The following is a 19,547-nucleotide window of genomic DNA, read 5'->3' on the forward strand; positions in this document are numbered from 1 at the left end:
TACCTCAGAAATATTGCAATTTCTTTTATGCAGTTAACTATATGAACTATTAAGATTAAGCTTTGATTTTTGATTCAGAGATGGCTCAACTCTTCTTTACTATTTCTGTGACTCCAGGTGCTTCCCTTGGGTTCTTTATTTTTGTTAGTCCCCTCACTAATAACATTCCTAATACTAATTTGGACCTGTCATTTAAGACCCATAATTGCTTTCCCAAAGTTAATTAAATCTCAGAAACTCCTAGGCTTAGAGAGTTTACTAACTAAAGGTAGAGTCCAGTGATTTCTGGCAATTTCACACGGAGACTGCAAATAAGAGAGCTTTCTCCTACCTCACCAAAGCACACGACTAAAGAAAAAGATCTTTGTGGAGTAGTCAAGCATAGCTTTCCTGTTAAATTAGGTAGACCCTTTAGTCCGTTGGGAAGGGTAGATGACTAAGTAAAATGATGCTTGTCTACTCCTTTCCTGCTTCCAAGGTGACCCAGAAAGTGCTCTCCCCCATCCACTGCTGTGACTGATGCCTTTTGTTCCCAGACCAAATTGTTTTTTATAGCCCACCCCCTGCCAGCACTTTCCAAAGTGCAACTGCCATCAGCTCCAGAGGGAGCCCCTTCCTCAGGCTTCCTGGGCAGCAGCTGCACTGTGATGGCAGGGAGCACGGGATGGGGCAGAAAGCAGCTTGCAGACAAATGGGCAGCTTGCTGATCGAGCTGATCAGACCAGCAGCCCCATCACTAGAATCATTTTTTAAAAATCCTTTTTTTTTTTTTTAACTTGCCTCATCTGCATTTCTTGGCTCAGGTGTGGGGGGTGGGGGGTAATGCTCCTTGGAAAATTAAGGCTTCATATGGTCTATCAAAGCAGCCTCAAATTCCCCACTCTTTTTTTTCCCTGAAACTAATTCTCATTCAGTCCAATATTGTCAAATCATTATAGACTTTACAGATCTTAAAAACACAATAAGGCAATATTATGAGCAACTTTATGCCAATAAATATGACAAATTAGATGGAACAGACAAAGCCCTTGAAACACATAAACTACCAACAATGTGTCAACCTAAACTACAATTTCTGGATCCTTTTATAAAACTGTCATCAGAGTATGGATCTCTCTCCGTGTTCAGCTATTTTTTTTTGTTTTGTTTGAGCAGCTCTACTGAACTTAAATAGAATTCTCAAGTCTTCTACTAGGATCTGGGTTTCTAATTGTGGGTTCGAGAGAGTTAGACTATTTTATAAGAATAAGTATTAGGGGCTAATAAATCTTAATCAGGACTGTAAGATCCTGATCCTTCTGGGTGGCCTTTATGTTAGAGCCAGAATGACAGCCTCTCTGGACTTTATCTAGTGTTTCTGGTCCCTGCCAATGTGAGAACATTTCAAGGAATCTTTAACATATATATGTGGTTTAGAGCCTCTTGCACCATAAAATGGTTAGACAAGGACCAATATAAAACAATCAGCCTGCAATGAGATTGAAGCTTTGGAAACAAGCACATCCTTTTCAGTGGTCCTTGTTTTTATAATGTGTCATTTAGCAAATGGACTGTGAAGAATTGGTCGTGCCAAACTTCTAACCATCCGATGACTGGCTACAGACTAAACATCCCAGTGAAAATTTTTTCTTTAAGGCTTCATTCTTTCAAAGTTCAATTAAAATAAAATACTATATTTAATAGGACTCTGAAGTTCTAGTACACTTTAACTTGTTTGCACCTTTCAGAGATACAGGTTCAACACATAAATGGCAAACAATTAAGAGTTCCTTCATGGCTCTAAGGGATGGTTTGAGAAAATGGTAATATTTGAAGCCACTGTGATCTTTGTGGTAAGAACCATTATACTAAGTAAGTAAACTGTAATATTGTTAGGGTACTATCCCATTGGTGAAATCACACTGTTACATCCCTCTCTCTTGCTGATTTGGTGGGCCCCAACCCAAACACACCGTCGTATGTAGGAAGCCAAATCCTTTGTTTTACTTTCCTGTAGGTCAGCGTGCCCCACCTGCCCTCCTGTCTTGCTCCTCAGTAATTACCTATCTCTGAAGCCATCAGAGCTGCCTCTTCACTGGATTCTGTGCCCTTATATAATTTCATAATATAATACTTTTCTTCCTCTTTACAGTTACAGTATTTTGAAAGTCTCTTCATCCTTTTTCCTGCCATCTTCTTGATCATTTCCTTTTGTCTTTTTTCCTAAGACAATTCTATTTTTGTTTGGATTTATTAATTATAAACTGTACTAATTCACTTTAAAAAAAATTAAGTATAGTTAACCCTGGCCAGGTACCTCAGTCGTTTGGAGCATTGTCCCTTGCACCAAAAGCTTGTGGCTTCGACCTCGGTTGTGGGTTCAAACCCTGGTAGGGGTTTGTAGAGAAGGCAACTGACTGATGTTTCTCTTTCTCTTCCTCTTCCTCTCTCTGTAAAAAAAAAAAAAAAAAATCAATAAAACATATCCTCGGGTGAGGATTCAAAAATAAAAATAAGCATGCTTGACATATAGGGTGGGGCAAAAGTAGGTTTACAGTTGTTTGTATGGAAAATAATACAATAATAAATAATAATATAAGAATAAATTCTGTGTTTTGCATACTCACAACTGTAAACCTACTTTTGCCCTACCCTGTACAATATTCTATTAGTTTCAAGTGAGTGTGACATTCCTGACCTCCACATTGGCTGATAGAAGGATTTCGAAATTGTGAAACATCGCAGAGTAAAGGAGTTAAAAACAGTGGGCTAACATGCTTTCTTCCTGTTCTGGTTGGCCAGGAGACTCAAGCTGAGTGGAAAATGCCCATATTGAAAACAGATTTGCTACTTCCATTGGGCAGCTAGGTTTGAAATAAATTGTATTTTGTGACAATCAACAGATACTTACTGAGAATCTAGTATATACCTAATGTGGTGAAAAATATTTTATATTTGTTAGTCTGGCATTCAGGGTCCCCACAGAGTGGCCCGTGCTCATCTTTCCAAACTTTCCTACCCAGAACTTGCCCTTATGGACACTGCTGTCGCTAGAGTGGTCTATTTGCTCCCCTTCTCATTTCTACCTCTGTACACTTGCTAAAGTCATTCTCTTCCTTTACTTTTCCCACACATCACAAATGCTGTCAGCCTTTTCTCCTCTTTTATGCTATCGCTAGCCTAGAAGATGATATCCTGTAATTTTGCTTTAATACATGCTTACCTCTTGTGCCTCTGAACTCCTTATGGTTAATTTCTGACTTCTTTGGCACTTAATAATAACTCCTTTGACATACTGTCATGGGCAATATGGTGAAATGGCCTTCAGAAATAGCAAAGCAGTTTTGTATCACAACTTAATGACTTCCTAGCTCTGTGACTGTGGGAAAGGTTGCTTAATCTCACTTACTCTGTTTCCTCCTCCATAAACTGGGATAACTAATGATAGTGCCTACCTCACAGGGTTGTTGGGATGATTTGTGTAAAAGAGCCTGACAGTGCCTGGGGGCAGAGAGTACGCACTCAGTCAGTGTTAGCTGTTATTGTTTACCTCATGTATTTTTAACTTACTTGCATATGGATTATGCTCCCATCATGAGCGGAAGTATTACTATCTGTCGTTCCTATTATGTGCCAAGCACCATGTTAGGCATTTTCACCTATGTTATCTTACTTAACCCTCAAACAATCTTGAGGTCAAAGTGGTTTGATGTAGAGGTCATAACTAGGAATTATTAGAGCCAGGGTTTTGAACTAATTATACTTGTTTCTAAAGCCTTTCCATTACATCATGATGCTTTTTCACAGACACAGGAAACTTCTCATTTTCCTCATAAGGCCAGTTAAGTGTTGGGTACAAATCAAGTTTATTCACTTCATGGATTTATTGTGTATAAATCAAGGAAGTGAAACTTGGAGCTTTACTCAGTTTGTGCTATTGCTTTTTCATGGCTGATAACCACAGGTTATCTTCCTTCATCACTAGAAAGCACCAACCAAATCCCCTTCATTCTCCATATTACTAAAGGTATTAATGCCTTTATTTACACTTAACTACTATTTGCTCTTGCTTGTTCGCTTAAAAAACAAACCAACAAAAACTTGGCCATTTAATTTTAAACCATCTAATTCAACCCCTTTGTTTATACTTGAAGCAAACGGAGGTTCAAGGTAGCTGAGACATGCCCAAGGTCACACATGAGGCTCATGGCTGATGATCCAGGTTCCTGGCTCACATCCAGAATGCCACTCATTATGCCAGGAGCACCTTGAGAAGCAGTACTTGAAAGCATTGTTGTCATAAGTAGCTGAGAACCTCACACTGCAGTCTTATTTGTGGGGTTAATGTAATAGTAAACCTTCTTTAAATGTAATATAGATCCCTGGCTGGTGTGGCTCAGTGGACTGAGTGCTGGCCTGTGAACCCAAAGGCCGCCAGTTCAATTCCCTGTCAGGGCACATGCATGGGTTGTGGGCCAGGTGCCCAGTAGGGGGTGTGCGAGAGGCAACCTCACATTGATGTTGCTCTCCATGTCTTTTTCCCTACCTTCCCCTTTCTAAAAACAAATGAAATCTTTTAAAAAATAAAATAAATACACAAATAAGCTTCCTTCAGCACAAAGTTCAAATTAATGAAACCTGCTCATAAGACTCTATGAACATGAGGAACATCTGACTGTTGCTACTTTACAGGCTCTAAGTTTCTAGAAACCAAAAGTAGTTCTAATTTATTCTGTATGGCAATTGGCACGGGACATATCTGAAAGCCAGAACTGTCAGGATAGAGAAGCATAGAGGCTCAGAATAGAATTTTAAAATTTGAAAAAAAAATTTGTGAATATCTAAGTCAATCTAATCCAATTCACTTCTTTTTATAATAAAGAGATTGAAGCTCAGAAAGTAGTTGCCTGTCATTACAGCAAACTCTGTGGCAAAATCAGTATCACTTTCCCAACAAAACTGAATTGCCTTCCTTGATTACCTGAAAATCAAATTGGGTTGATTGTCACAGAAGATTGCAGAAATAACTCCTTTGGGGAAAATATAAGATAGCCTTTAGGGAACTAAAATTAAACATTACCTTTATTTCTTTTGGAATATGAACCCCATTATTATTCAGGCAACTTTATTGCATGTGTAGCTTTTCTTGGCTCTTTGATCCTCCTTATGTGTTACCCGTAGAATTGTTTTTTTCATCAGAAACATAATAATTCAGAAAGAGAGAAAAATGAAATTTTCTTAGGTAATGGGAACTTTGAAAAGCTCCAGATTTTGTTCTGTTCTAAAGTGGCCTCTGTTTTTTAGCAACTTCAAACATGGAGGGAAATTAGAATGGACTTGGACCATCCTCTAATTATTTTCTAATATCTTAGTCATTAAGGCAACAAAAATGCCTGGCTATTCAGTAGAATTTTAACAATATTTTCATCTTCACTGTTTTCTTTAGGCTATAGGTTGCGTAGGAAAGCATATTGGAGCCCAGGAGTTAAGAGAAATTTTGTATTATTATTATTTTTTTAAAGGCAGAACCATGTTCTGTTTTGTTTTGTTTTGTTTTGTTTTTTAATTCTAGCAAGAGAGAACAGGAGAGATGGAGAGAGAGAGAGAGAGAGAGAGAGAGAGAGAGACATCTTGATTTGTTATTCCACTTATCTATGCATTCATTAGTTGATTTTTATATGTACACTGACTGGGGCTTGAACCCATAACTTTGGCCTATTGGGAGCTGACGCTCCAACCAACTGAGCCACCTGGCCAAGGCTGTATTATTGTTATTTTTTCAAGAAAATTTATTCTTTCCAGTTTATGTTTCTATAGATCATGGCCAGATTTTTAAAATCACACCATACTACTGGGTCTGAAGAAATTAGGCTGAGAAGGAGGATTGATTATATGACACAATGGGGAAATGCATCCATACCCTCAGCCCAGTCCTGTCCTTCAAACTCTGGAAATAATTTAGAGTCAACCTCAGGACACTGGTGAGTATGGGAAGCTCAAGAGGAGTGGGATGGTGCCAGGACTGAAAGATCTTATGAAGCTCCCTGCCAAGCTGGCCTGGGGTTAACCCCATCAGTCCCCAGCCAGAGCTGTCCCAGCTGTCTTGCTCTCCTGTTAATCTATGGAATTGACCAACTGAGTTTGACCATGACTGTCTTTGTTTTGCAAAACAAAATTTGTAAGGCAGGCCTCATGCTGACTGACTGAATGGTGTCATCTACCCAATTTAAGGGGTGCCACAAAAGCAAGGAAATGAAACTTCAATTTCCTCCTCATGTTAAATGATAGCTTATCATATGGATTATGACCCTTATGCAGCTCAGGGCAAAGTATTTTACTGCTTTTTTTGTGAACACCAATAAAACACTCTCTTCTTCCACATTTTCCTCTAACCTCTATTCCCATCCCACACCTGATTAAGGCTCATTGGAAAGGGCAGTTCTCTATTGTCAATGGTCAGAGAACCAAAGCCTTTGTTTTTACTCCCACCTACCTGTCATGGTTTTACATTTATTCTGGGAAGTGTAAGATTTGTTTTAAGACAAAAGAGAAACAAATAAACATGTGTGAGTGTGGAGAGGAGCCATTTTGGCTTCAGAGCTCCTCTCACTGCTTGGATGAGCTTTGCTTCAGCTCTGGGCCAGACAGACATTAGTTGTTTTGCTCACTCTGTTCACACTGCCCCTGTGTACACCTCCTTTAGAATGTTTAGCACACGATGTAATTATGGGCACAGATGTGCTTTCCTTCTTGAATGGTGAGGACTATGTCCGTTCATCTTTACATTCCCAGCAGGCACCTAGCATAGTCCCTGACCCATAGAAGGCATTCGTTGAGTGAATAGAATGATGGAGGTTCCCCACAAAGGTTAGCTCATCTGTTTCTCTACCTACCAGAAGTCTGTACCTATCTACTCCCAGAATAAAAATGAGGTTCAGTTGCTCGGCTTCCTCTTTGGCCCTTGTGGATATTAATGAGAGAGGTGTGGTGTCTCTTAGGCCTTGGACCTGTGCTCTCTTCCCTTTACTTCCTACTCTTAGGAAATTTCATTTACTTCCATGGCTTCAGAAACTATATATTGGTGACTCCTAAATTTGCATCTCCATCTCAAATTTCTTCTCTAATTTGTTATCCAGCTCTCCCAGACTTAAAAGCCAAATCCTGCTTGATATCTCTATTTGCATGTCTCAGAAAAATTTCAAAGTTAACATGCTTAAAATGTATCTCTTGATTCCCATCTTTCCATTAGCCCCAGACTGGTTCTCTCTCTTATTGCGTATGTCCATAAATGGCACCACCTGCCACTCAGTTACTAAAGCTAGAAAACTGGAAGTCATCTTGGATCACCCACCACATCCAACCCATCAACAAATTTTATGGGTTCCACCTCTTTTTTACATACTGTTCATCTTCCCTGGTCTCCACATTCACTTTCTCTACCTTAGTCCAAGCCACCATCAGCCCTTGCCCAGCCTAATACAATTGCATCCTTGTCTTTAGGCCTCTACACTTGCCTCTCTCCAGTTCACTTTCCATAAAGCAGGCAGTAAAACTTTTCTTACAAAGTAAATAGGATCCTATCACCACTCTGCCTAAAATCTTTTAATTGCTTCCCATTTCTCTGCAACAAAATGGTGACATTTTACTGTAACCTATTGAATCTTGCATGATCTGGCCCCTGCTTACTCTTCTAAGTTTCCCTCATGCCACCACATGCAAACCATGCTCCAGTGACATCAAGTTTTGATCACATCCTGGAATTTTCCAAGCTGCTTTCTTACTTGGGCCTTACTACTCGTTAATGCTTCTCTCTGGAATATGCTGCCCTGTAGCTCCTGTCACTGGCTCCTGTTCATTCTTTGGGTATAAGCTTAAATGTCAACTTTATAGAAAGCCTTCTCTGTTTACTTTTTCTAAAGCTGTTTCTGCCTTATGTAAGAACTCCACTTATTTCATCATGACACTTATGTAAGTCTCTAATAATTTATTTTTTTAGTTGTATAGGTTCTCCATGAGGGCAGAGACCTTGTCCTTGTCATGAACTTCCTCACCTGTTGCTATCTATGCCCATATATGCCTATGCCTATTTATTGAGTAGGTTCTCAATACGTTTGTTAAATGAGTGGATGGATGAAGTGGGCTATAAATAGGGGAACCACATAATTATTATGAACTTTTCAGAGTGGAAGGAGGCACAATTGCAATTAGACTTCAGATAACAGGCATAAACCATGAAGTAAAAGAGCGAGCACTGGGTTCCCAGAGATATCAGAAGTGAAGGTGGATCTGACTTTGTGCCCTGCAACATTTTTATTCAGCTGATGCCAAGTTAAGGTGAATCCCAAGGAAGGGAAGAAGGGGTACATGCAGTGAAGGATAGTGTAGTAGGGGAAATGGGCTGACCTTTTCCTTTGCCTTGACTTTAAATAGTAATGGTGTGTTTGGGAACCTCCTATATTCTTCTCTCTCTCTCTCTCTCTCTCTCTCTTTTGAATATGCACATTCAAGTTCTCCCCCACTAGGTGCCTGTCGGAGTTATGGCCCAGGTGGTTGGCCCTAAGAGTAGTATAGAGAGTAGTATAGAGGCCCCCCACGCCCCCCCACCCCCCGCAAAGCAGAGGATGTAAGGGTTGCTTGAACTTCAAATTAGGAGACCTGAGATCTATCCTCAACTTAACCTTTAACTAGCCAAATGACCTTGTACAAATTGCTTTTCCTCTTCTGTAAGGTGAGAAGATTGTAGGGGATGATTCCTAAGGTCTCCTCCTCTTCCTCTAATATTTCACGACTTGTACACTTATACCACCTTTGGGCAAGATTGTTTAATGTCAGGAAAGCACTAATAGCCCACCACGTGCAGAGTGTTGAAAGAGAATTGCAGAGATGCTGAGAGGAGTGATGTCACCCTCCTTCCCAGGAGGAGACTTGGCAGCCCTATTGTTGAGACGTAGAAAAAACACATATTGCCTAGATATCAAAGGCAGTGATATTCAGATTTTATCAGACAAAAGGCAGGCAATATTAAGGAGCAGCTAAACCTCAAGAAGTAAGTGTTTGGGGTTGGAGAGGCAGTAGGTATGGCAAAGGTATTTCAGAGAGGAAAGTGGTCTCAACTGGGATACAGGCATTGCATAGGAGTGATATATGTAAGGAACTGTCATAACCAACCTGTCTGGAGCTGAGGAAGCAAGGGATAAAATTGGAAAAGCAAGTTAGAACTGGTTACCTCTGGGAAGGATAGTGGGCTAGGGGAAGAAGCAAATGAAGGTAATTATTTACTTTTTGGTCTATTTACTTCTAAATTATTTGGATTTTTATGAGAATATATTCATAGAGCAAAAATTTTTTCATGTTACAATAAGATAGTGTAAAGTTTAGGAGACTTAAAATGTCTGGCCAAAGAATTAGGATTTTATTCTCTAGGACATTGCAGTTTTTTGCGTTAAATCAGGTCATGGTGAATTGAATTATATGGTCTGTTAGATAAATATGGTAACACTGTGTTAGGTGGAGAGCTGACAGGCTATATACCGGTTATTAAGTTTGTGTGAAAATCATGTACAAGGTACAATAGTTCAGAGTGTAGGTAGAGATAATGCAGAGGAGGGGATAGGTTTGGAGGACAAAACAAAGGAAGATGACTAAATATGAAAAGTTCAACAAAGGGAGGCATCAAGGATGACTCAGAAGTAAGCCTCAGGCACTGAAAATGTCATTGACCACTGATAGAAACAGGAACCATAAGAGAAAACCAATTCTGTCACTCAAGTAGAAATGGCCAGTGAAATAGTAGAGCTGCTGTGCTTAGCACGTGCACAGAGACGGGGATTTGGGAGTCATCAACAGAGAAATAAAACTGGAATTGTAATTTTAATGGTTTTTAAAAAATCTATTGATTTGAGAGATCAGTTTTTTGTTCCACTTATTTTTTTTAAAAAAAGATTTTATTTATTCATTTTTAGAGAGAAGAGAAAGGAGGGAGGAAGGGAGGGAGAGAAGCATCTATCAGTTGCCTCTTGCACCCCTCCAGCTGGGGACCTGGCTGGCAACCCAGGCCTGTGCCCTGACCAGGAATCAAACCGGTGAGCTCTCAGTTGCAAGCTGGTGCTCAGTCCACTGAGCCACACCAACCAGGACCTTGTTCCATTTATTTATACATTCATTGTTTGATCCTCGTATGTGCCTTGATTGGGGATCAAATCCGCAACCTTGGGGTATTAAAGCAATGCTCCAATCAACTGAGCCACTTGGCCAGGGTAAAATGGGAACTGTAGAGTATGTAACTTCTCCATGGGTGAGAGCAGAGAAAGAAGTATATCCTGATTGTCAAGTTCATGTTCTTGCACCCACACCACCTCAAGCTCCTAGCACAGGAAGGCTGTGATGATTGAGGTTCCAGCTGATGGTGCTGAGAATCAAGGCTACTTGGCTGAAATTGAGGGGGTTAGAGATGAACCTTGGACAAGGGAAAAATGCAGGTGGAATCTCATAGGACCATCAGAGTTCTGTGACAGCCAAGAATAGGTAGATTCTTCAGACACTTGAGGTCAAAGAGGTGATGGCAGTTGAGGCTTGAGAAGGGTTCACATCCCACAAACTCCTCATAGAAACCCAAAGGAGACATTTGAAGACAGCCTAAGGAGAAGAGTAGGAGAGAGAACTAGTGGAAAACTGGAGTAATTAAAGTTACTTAGCCTGGAGAAAAGAAGTGTTTGAAGGCCTGAATTCGTGAGTGGTCCTAGAAGATTTGGTAGGCCTAAAATGTAGCAGTGCTGATTCAGGTTAGACATGCAGCAAATGTCCTAATAAGCATTCCCAGGAGGGGAAGGATGGGCTTCCTTCTCCTTAATGGTATTTCAGAACACTGCACAATGTACTTCTCTCTCTTCAGCTTTGAATTGGGAGCTCTCCTGATAAGAAGCAGGTGGTGGAATCATGTGATCTGGTATAGTCTGTAAGACGTTCTTGGTGATGAAATGACAAGGGATCTTCTCAGGATCACTGAGTTACATTTAGGTCTGCATGGATACCTGAGGATCTGAGAGGAACATGTGAATAAATCTGGGCACCCGATGCACCACCAGGCCTTTCCCTTACATCCCACCTACCGCCTACCCACAATCCCCACTTTCATTACTCAGAGCTTCTCTAGTCTCTCACTGGCCAAGTTTAGTTTGCAGCTTCCCACAGCTGTGGCCTAGTTTCCTTAATCATTCCCATTGGTCATCATGCATCGTCCTCCTCATGAAAAGGGCAGCCTGACCGGGTGGGCAGAGCACCAGCCATAGACAGTGTTCGGGGCCCTGGAGTCAAGTATTATGTGTTTAGCCATCTCGCTCAGCGATCCTGAGTGGGATAGTTTCGTCCTCTAAAGCCAGCCTTCTTCCAGTGTAGGGAATGCCGCAGGATCAGGTGGTTTGGAACTCTAGTCCTACCAAATGTCTTTAACCTCTTCTTTGCTCTGCTCCTTACTTTCATTTCATTTTCTCCCAACCCAAACATCTGGGCTCTGAGTCACTGTCTTTTGTGATCAAGAATTATGAATAATTTGTGATCTGGAGCTAGAAATTTGTCTTTCTCCAAATTCTGTTTTTCCTTCCTTTGTCCTCTAAAATAAACACCCCTCCTTTGGCATTTCTTTTGAAACTTTGACCTCTAATATAGACCATAATGGTTAGCCTTTTTCATTGAGTCCCCCCTGAGAACCAGGATTCTGCCCTCCCAAGTCAGCAGGAGTCAGGCTATCTGCTTTATCATTCTAAGGAAGGCCTTTGCAAGTCAAAAGTTAGGTTTCTTCATTCAGAGAAGGGCTGAGAAATGTGACTCTCTTATTTACAGAAGAGGGAGGAAGAGGACACCTTTCACTGCATATGAATGGTAGTCACTCTACAAAGCTGTCAATACTGTAAAGATTATGGCTGGAGATCCCTGCGCTCCCAGAGTGTAAGTGGTATAAACGAGTATTGGTAGAAGGCCTGAATTCAAATCCACCTCCTTTGTGTTTAATTTTAGATTGGATGCTTAACTTCTCTGAGCCTCTTTCCACAGTAGTAAGTGGGGAATAATTGTAACATTTTAATTGGATTGTTTTGAGGATTAATGGAGATAATATATACTAAGTACATGACAGTAGGTGTTCAGTCACTTCCTTCCCACTTACCTGTATAACCCATCAGCAAGCCCTGAGGAGATTGGCAGGGGACCATAGGACACTCTAGGAAAAGGAGTCCTAATTCCACCTACAACAAAAGTCAGGTGGGAAGAAGGAGAAGGAGGAAAACTTTTGTAGGGGCCTGACAAGCATAAGTATATTTTCCTTTTTAATCTAGACTGAGAAAATACAGGCTTCTATTCTCCAGGTGATTTGAAGTGCAGTGCCTGGATTTACTAAAATATGGGGAGAGGCTCATGGGCATCTTTCCCTTACTGAGTTGACTCCTTTTTCGGCAGGTTTTCAAATCCACCACCAGATTGTGGTCTGAATCTTCCCGTCTGAGGTCCTGAACCTATTGAACATGGGGGTTTTACTGTTCTGTCACCTTATGATAGCCCCCTTGTTAAGGATGAGCCAAAAGGGGAGGGGTGCAGGGTGGTAACTAATGAATCTGAATGACACTGTAATGCCTTGGAATGAGTCCCTGACAGGAAGGTGATGGATGTAGAGAAATTCGAATTCCTTTAGTTTCTGGCCCAGGGTCCATGTGGGAGGATTGGTTGATGTGATTGATTGCCACAAGGGTAAGATGAATGAGGCTTGGAAGGAGTGGGACTATTGGGCTTTTTGGGGAAGTTGACAAACTTTTCATGGAATTCCCAGTTGCTCTGGGTTTCATTAGTGAAAACCTCAGATATAAACCCACAGAAAACATAGGCATCTTCTTCTTGAATGACAGTTTGGACAGGGCAGTAGGGACGGTTTTGTTTCTGAAAATCCCCCCTAAGACTATTTCGGAATGTCAGCGAGGTCCTGGGGAAAATGTCAAAGCATCAGGTACCTTGGTCCTTTGGATGGAGGTTTAGTTTGGAACACAGGGAGAAAACCCAGGTTGTTCATTTCCCTCACACAGCATCACAACTCAGGTTTCATGATGGGGGCTTTGACATCTATGTTTATTGAGGGTTTAACCTCAAGATCAGAGAGATTCATGTGTTTTTCTCAGTGTTGCAGGGAAACAATCTTTTGGTTGTCTATTTTTCACCACAATTTTGTGCTTAGATAGTATATCTTCCATTCCCCCTTCCACTACCTCTACATACGCATACACCACATTTTCTTTCTCTGTTGCTAACTGTAGTGTGTTTCTCTACCTTCCTTAGGAGGGAGATATAGTAAATGTTCTATTTTTTTTTTGACATAGGCTAAATTTTTATGGATTTCTTCTTGTCTCTGGCATCTGTGGTTTTTAAAAACACCAGAGTGGACCCTCAAGGCACCGACTTATGGTTTCTCTTGAGACACCAACTTCCTTAATGAACATTTCATTTTCCTTTTCACTCAAAAAATAAATAAAGCCTTGGTTATTTCCTGTTGGCATTTAAAAAAATAATTTATGCTTGGCGTTTGCAGAGAGAGGAGACCACCCCACCTGGACCCAAGGCTGAAACGCTCAGATTTAGGAGACCAATGGCTGTGCCCCCAGGGATTTTTGGGAGAAACTACTCCTCCCCCAAAGATTGCCAGTGGAAGAGGTAGAAGTGCAAATGAGGAAGGTAGAATCCACAACTTTCCCAGTCTCTTGCCCTGGGGCCCAGGTACTTGGTGTACAGACACCCTAGGAAGCCCAAGTTAAAAGGGTAAACACACTTTGAATGTGGTTCAAGTTCAAAGGGCTTCCTTGTTCCTCAGGTTGCTTAGGTTGCATTAAAATAGCTCCTTTAAATCTGGGAATCTGAATTGTTTTTCTCTTGGCAAGTTCCTTAGTCTCCATTTTCTTATATGTCAAATACTGATATCAAGGGGGCTGGATAATTCCAGTTTCTCCCTTAGCCTTGTGCATAATTGGAATACAGAAGCAGGGTTTCCCATTCCCTTTCTGATCCTAAGTTTTCCAAAGACAGAAATAAAAGGTCTCAGCTGGGTACACATTCTAGAAGCATTTATTACAAAAAAAAAGTGAGTTCCCAATCTGGGAAAATAACAAAATAGAGTTGTTTTACAGCTCTTTGGGAGAAAATCCCTCTGGTGGTGGACATGGGGTCTGGGTAAGTTGTTGTCACCTGTCCACTTACTGGGACACTGGGACCATTATTATTTCTCCATGGCTCCAGAGATGGTTTCTGAGCTGGAAAAGTCCTCAGGTTATGTTGGCTCCTGGTTTTGCCAGGGTTGGGTGGGAAGAATTTTTCAAAAGTGCATACTCAGGTGAAAAACCCAACACCCTGAAAGCCTCCCACTTGGCAGGTATGTATCTGCCCCACTCATCTGCATGAACTTGTAGCTGGTCTTTGTGGAGCTAGCCAGAGTATGGGGAGGTGGCTCCTTCAAGAATCTGGACAGAGCTCTTTCATTTTTTGCTTCCATCCCCTCTGATTCTCAGCAGCACAGCTAGGTTGAGCGTAGTCTGAAACTTACAGGCAAATGTACTTTGAAGGTCCCTCTGGATATGGATTCCAAACCAAACAAGCTGCAAAAGTACAGGTACAAAGACCAAGTAGTAACTTGTAGGAAGATGAAATGTGGTCTGCCCAAATAAGGAGGCCCAAATTCCAATTTCAGCTGTCAAGAATATGCTGTATTATCTTGAGCCTCAATTTTCCCATGTTTAGCAGATATCAAGAGGACTACAGGCCAACCCTGTGATTTTTCAATTGTTTTCCAGTCTACTCTCTCCAAGAGAGAAGCTGTGTCTCCCTCCATTGTCATTCAGCTGAGCAAGTAATTTTGTGTGGGGTGTTTAAATCAGGGGTTGCCTTTGCTTTGGGACCAAGTACTGACTGGGAAGCGTGTACAGTAGTACTTGTTCACCACATGCCTACACTGGTCACACTTGACTGTACAGCACCAATGGAATTTGCAGTTACAGCTGCTGATGGCCTCAGTTCTCCTCTCTTCCACCTGCAGGCCACACTCAGAGCACAGGCGCTCGCAGCTGTGTCGTTCCCACCTGGATGTGTTGTGGCTGTCCTGCAGGCACTCCCGGCCCTCTGTGCCATAGATGCCCAGGCTGGAATTGCGGATACAGTAATCGGGCGACTCCTCTAAAAAGATCAGCTCAGCCTCTGCACTAGGAAGAAAGGCCTCGGTGGGTGCCCAGCAGCCCTCGGCACTGTTCCCAGCCCTTAGCTGCCGTTTATCCATCTCAATTTTCAATGCCTGGTCATACTTGGCCTTTAGGTAGTCCCCCATCTCCCGGAAGTCAGCCAGCTGCAGCCAGCATGTTTGAATGCTGCAGCTCCCCGAGATGCCGTGGCATTTGCAGGTCCTTTTCATGGTGGCTCTCACTGCCTTCACAGAGAGAGAGAGAGAGAGAGAGAGAGAGAGAGAGAACAAATGAGAGAATAGCTCTGGGTAGGGAAGACCAAAAATTAGCAATTAAATAGAATATTTTAGAGTTGTGCTTCTTAACTTTGGTGGAGCATCAGAATTACCTGGGGAAGGTGTTGAAAAATATTTATTCCTGGGCCCTAATTCAGATCTTATTCATTAGAATATTCAAGGGTTTAAGGGCCTTGGTATTGATTTTAAAGCTCCCCTGGGTGATTTTTAAGGAAAGCCAGACAAATATTGAAAAGGTTACTGGAGTCAGGAAACCTAGGCTCCAGGCCCAAACTTCATCACTTGCTGAACTTGTAGCTTTGTCTGCCTAATTGGAATAAAAGAATGATCAAGAAAGTACTTCATAAATTATAGAGAGAAATACGGTCATTGGCACGGTTATTGTTTTGAAGCCAGGGGCTAGAGTATTTGTGGGGACCTAGATTGGTGCTCTGGACCCTCTCCCGGAGGGAAGGAATCTCCTGGATTTGGGACCTCTACTCCAAAGCAGTTACCCATGGTTGTAATTGCTTTGAAGACCTCTTCCCCTTGCCCTGGGCAACCAGAACATCTAAATATAGGTTCAAAGGGAAACTTCTGTGCTCTTAGCTCTAAATCCAACTTGCTTTCAGATCTGAGATCAGAATACTTCAGGGATTGCCACCCCACCAGAAGCCTGAGCAGAGAATAAACCCTCCAGAGAAGCCTGCATCAGTCCCAATCCCTTAAAGCCCAGACAGACCTTAGGACAGGGGCTGGATGATAAGCCCCTATTAATTTCCTAGAACATGCCATTGAAAGGGTTAAAAATTTAAGTCATAGAAGTCAAGCCTGTAGAGGGGCCAGAGCACAAGGGTTAGTGATAAGGGGACTAGACTAGAAGATCTGAGTTCCTTGTCTGACTATGATGCTTGTTAGTTTTATTGCCTTGACTAAGCCCCTTGGCTTGACCTTAACTGGCTTTGTCATCCGGAGAGCAGGGGCAGTCATCCCAGTCCTGCTGCATGGCATGAGGATGAAACATGGATAGGAGGTAGCTCTTGTAAGTTGTGAAGTACAGATATGAAGCTGTTGTCAATGATGGCTGACTGGCCAACTCCTATACCTACCAGCCTGCCTGCCCTGTTGTTGTGAAGGTTCATCAGGGCTCTGGCATCCTTTCCCTTCTCCAGGCTGTCCACAAAGAGTTTGGAGATCCTTTCCCCAAATTCTACATTGTCGCTGCAGCCTCCCCAGATCCAGCCATGGCCTCCTGCACATAAGAACAGAGTACGTTGTGCATTTAGTTCCCTACCAAGTCCCAGGGGAAGAGCCATGGTCATCTTGGCTGACACGGGCAAGCCATCCCCACGTGCCCTAGAGCCATGGGAAGCTACAGCTGAAGGTGAGACAGGGAAATGGAGGTACTTGGGGTGGGTGGGTGGGTGGAGGGAATCCTGTTCCTAAAGCTAGCTGTCCACCCTTCAGGTACTTCCCAGCTTTTGGCAATTAGTCTCTATACCCACAGTAAAAGCAGGCACACTGAGGATGGCCTCGCAGGCCTCAAAGGTTCATCACAGGTCAAATATTCTGGACTTCTGCATCATTATCCTACAATAGTCTTGTTAGAGTCACCTCTTCGCTCATTAGTGACAAATCTGAATAAGTCTAGGGGACAAATAATTGAGTGCTCTGGATTATGGACAAACCATTCTAATCCTGAAATATGAGCATTAGTTAGTTTTGTTTTTGGCTTCCTCCTTCATAGATGCCTTATTTTAGAGCTCTGTGCTACGTGCTATTACTGGCATCATGGACCTAGGCTCAGCTCTCAGGAAAGTCTAGGTCTAGGACCTCCCACCTACAAAGTTGCTCTTGGAGTCCAGGGGTTTGAGCGAGCTGGAGCTGTGGCCCTTGGCCTTTCCCTGGAAGATTTTAGTCCACACGTAGCTCTGCACTCCTCACTTCTTTCTCTCACCAGAGAGCCCAGCTTACCTGTTTTCCCATTTTTTGACTCATCACAGCCACAGTTTTCAAAGTCGCCCATGCTACAGTTCTTGGTGATAGTGTGCATGACTCCAGCCGAGCTGATAGCATGAATGAATGAAGTCTCCCGAGTGGCTGTGGAGAGAGGGAACTGGAAAATCGGACTCTGATGGCCCAAAGCAGAAGCTCTGGAAAAGCAGTGCTGTTTCTCTCCCTTGTCCCCTGCTCTCCTTGGGTTTAAGAGGATGTTCTTGTACTTGGAAGAACAGAACATATTTCCTTACTCCATCATTACTTCATTCAGGCAGGAATGAGCATCTACATGCTACAGAGAGGGAAAGCATATAAAACCCAGGGAGAGAGCGATGAGCCAGGGCTGCTCTCCTCACCAGCTGTGGTGTTGGGAACAGGGATCCTCCCTCCTGAAGTCCAGCCTAGGCCTCTGGTCGTTAGCTACTGCTTTGGTCCTTAGGCAGTGAGGACTCAGAGCCGGGAGGCTGTCTTAGGAAAAATAGAAGGAACTTTTCTTCTTTCTGACATGAAACTAGAGCTATGTAATAATCACAATGATCATGGCTACTGTGTACTGAGCTTGTATCTTACTGAACTCTTTATAAAGATTGTCCCATTCCATTTCCACATACTCCTCGTTCTTTCTGCATACCCCACAGAGATATTTCTTTTTGTCCTCATCTTCTTTACTCCTTCCCCCAACTCTTTTTAGAAAACTCTTTATTGTTCCTATGTAAATGACTTTTATGCAAACCACTACACATACTTACAAATAGCTGCCCCCCCCCACACACATGCACACACATGCACACACCCCACCTGAGGCACAGCTCAATGTGATCTGTCAGCTTCTCAGCTGTTGGGATTTTTTTGACAGCTGGGCAGATGGGAAACTCCCTCAGGGGCTGCAAACATGGAACCTTTTCCCCATTTTTTTATTTCATGCAAATCAGTGCAAGATGAGTGTGTAGCAACATACAAATACAGGCATGCATTAAACAAATGGAGTAATTATTACATTTCTATAGAAATACCTTTGTATTAACCCCATTCAGCCCTTACAGTACTCCTGGTAGCTAACACAGAGTTGGCCTCATGACAAAATGACAAAACTGGGGTTGGGAGAGGGAAAGTAACTCACTCAAGATTACACAGCCAGGAAGTAGCAGGTCAGCAGATCACTGATAACTTTTTTATTTCACGTATATGCACATATATGCTACACATTCACACATACTGCAAGCCCACCTCCCTGCACGTATACGCCCTTATACAGGGGCACAAACTTACCACTTCTCAGCCTGTTGTGAGTAGAGAGCTGGAGAGCATTTTCAGGGCAGTTCCAGCGTTCCCAAGCAAATTGGAACTTACATTCCTCAATGCCACTCTGGGCCCCCAGGGCCACACTGGTGGTGTAGGTCAGATAGGCCTTGCAAAGGGAAAAGGACTATGAGCTTCAGCCCTGGCTCAGATCAGGGTGTCAAATTAGGGGTGTGGGGAGGAGGCAGGACTTAAATGGTTAGCTCTCCATTAAGGAACAGTCATGGGTTCCTCTGGGTGAGGGACTTCTGGCACTGTCTCCCCTCCCGTCTTTTCCTTCCCCGGAAGAATTCCCTTAGGAAGTTGGGTGGGGAAAACAGAAGTCAAGGACATCCTACCTTGGGACCTGTTATGAGGAAATTGTTCACTGACCTACCAGAAAGAGAAAAAGTGAGGCATTGGTGAACAGGGCTGAGATATGAGGGCTTCCTTGGCAGGGAGTGAGGGGTCAGGGGAAGCACTTACCAGGCAGAGGCACTGAAGGTGGCACAGCATATGCCCACAGCCACCTTGAGCATAAACAGGTCCCCCATGGCCCTGCCCGCCGTAGGGGACAAGACTCTGCCCAGGGACAAATCCAGAGAAAAAGTGAGGAGAGGATAGGGTCTATCTCAGTATTTACGTGGGGAAATTCTGAATGGCCAAGGGGGAAAAATCAACAGCTCTTCTCATTTGTCCCTTACTGGCAGGGCTGCTGGAGCCACTAACCCAATGGGGGACCAGGGAGGAGGGACTGAGCCTAAAGCCTCAGGGAAGGTCCCGCCCCGCCCCACCCCGCCCCTCCAGTCCTTCTCCC

At 42.8% G+C, this 19,547-nt stretch overlaps 1 protein-coding gene across 1 annotated transcript; it reads right to left on the reverse strand.

The window, feature by feature from the left end:
• Positions 1–14,483: 14,483 nt before the first annotated feature.
• Positions 14,484–19,284, reverse strand: WNT8A (Wnt family member 8A). The gene is made up of 7 exons (XM_054567856.1): positions 19,217–19,284; positions 19,090–19,123; positions 18,722–18,860; positions 17,429–17,554; positions 16,564–16,706; positions 14,886–15,424; positions 14,484–14,601 (listed from the first exon to the last, which is right to left on the reverse strand). The coding sequence occupies exons 1-7, from the start codon at positions 19,282–19,284 to the stop codon at positions 14,484–14,486; spliced, it is 1,167 nt and encodes a 388-aa protein (XP_054423831.1).
• Positions 19,285–19,547: the final 263 nt, after the last annotated feature.

The sequence above is a fragment of the Pteronotus mesoamericanus genome, unplaced genomic scaffold (genome assembly GCF_021234165.1).
Source record: "Pteronotus mesoamericanus isolate MK-2021 breed Mesoamerican mustached bat unplaced genomic scaffold, CSHL_Meso_final contig_2, whole genome shotgun sequence".
Taxonomy (NCBI): Eukaryota; Metazoa; Chordata; class Mammalia; order Chiroptera; family Mormoopidae; genus Pteronotus; species Pteronotus mesoamericanus.

Coding starts and splice junctions, on each gene's coding strand:
- WNT8A (XM_054567856.1), bottom strand. CDS start 19,284: ATGGGGGACCTGTTTATGCTCAAGGTGGCTGTGGGCATATGCTGTGCC. Junction 19,124..19,216: donor ACCTTCAGTGCCTCTGCCTG/GTAAGTGCTTCC, acceptor TCTTTCTGGTAG/GTCAGTGAACAATTTCCTCA. Junction 17,555..18,721: donor TCACAACAGGCTGAGAAGTG/GTAAGTTTGTGC, acceptor CTCTCTCCACAG/CCACTCGGGAGACTTCATTC.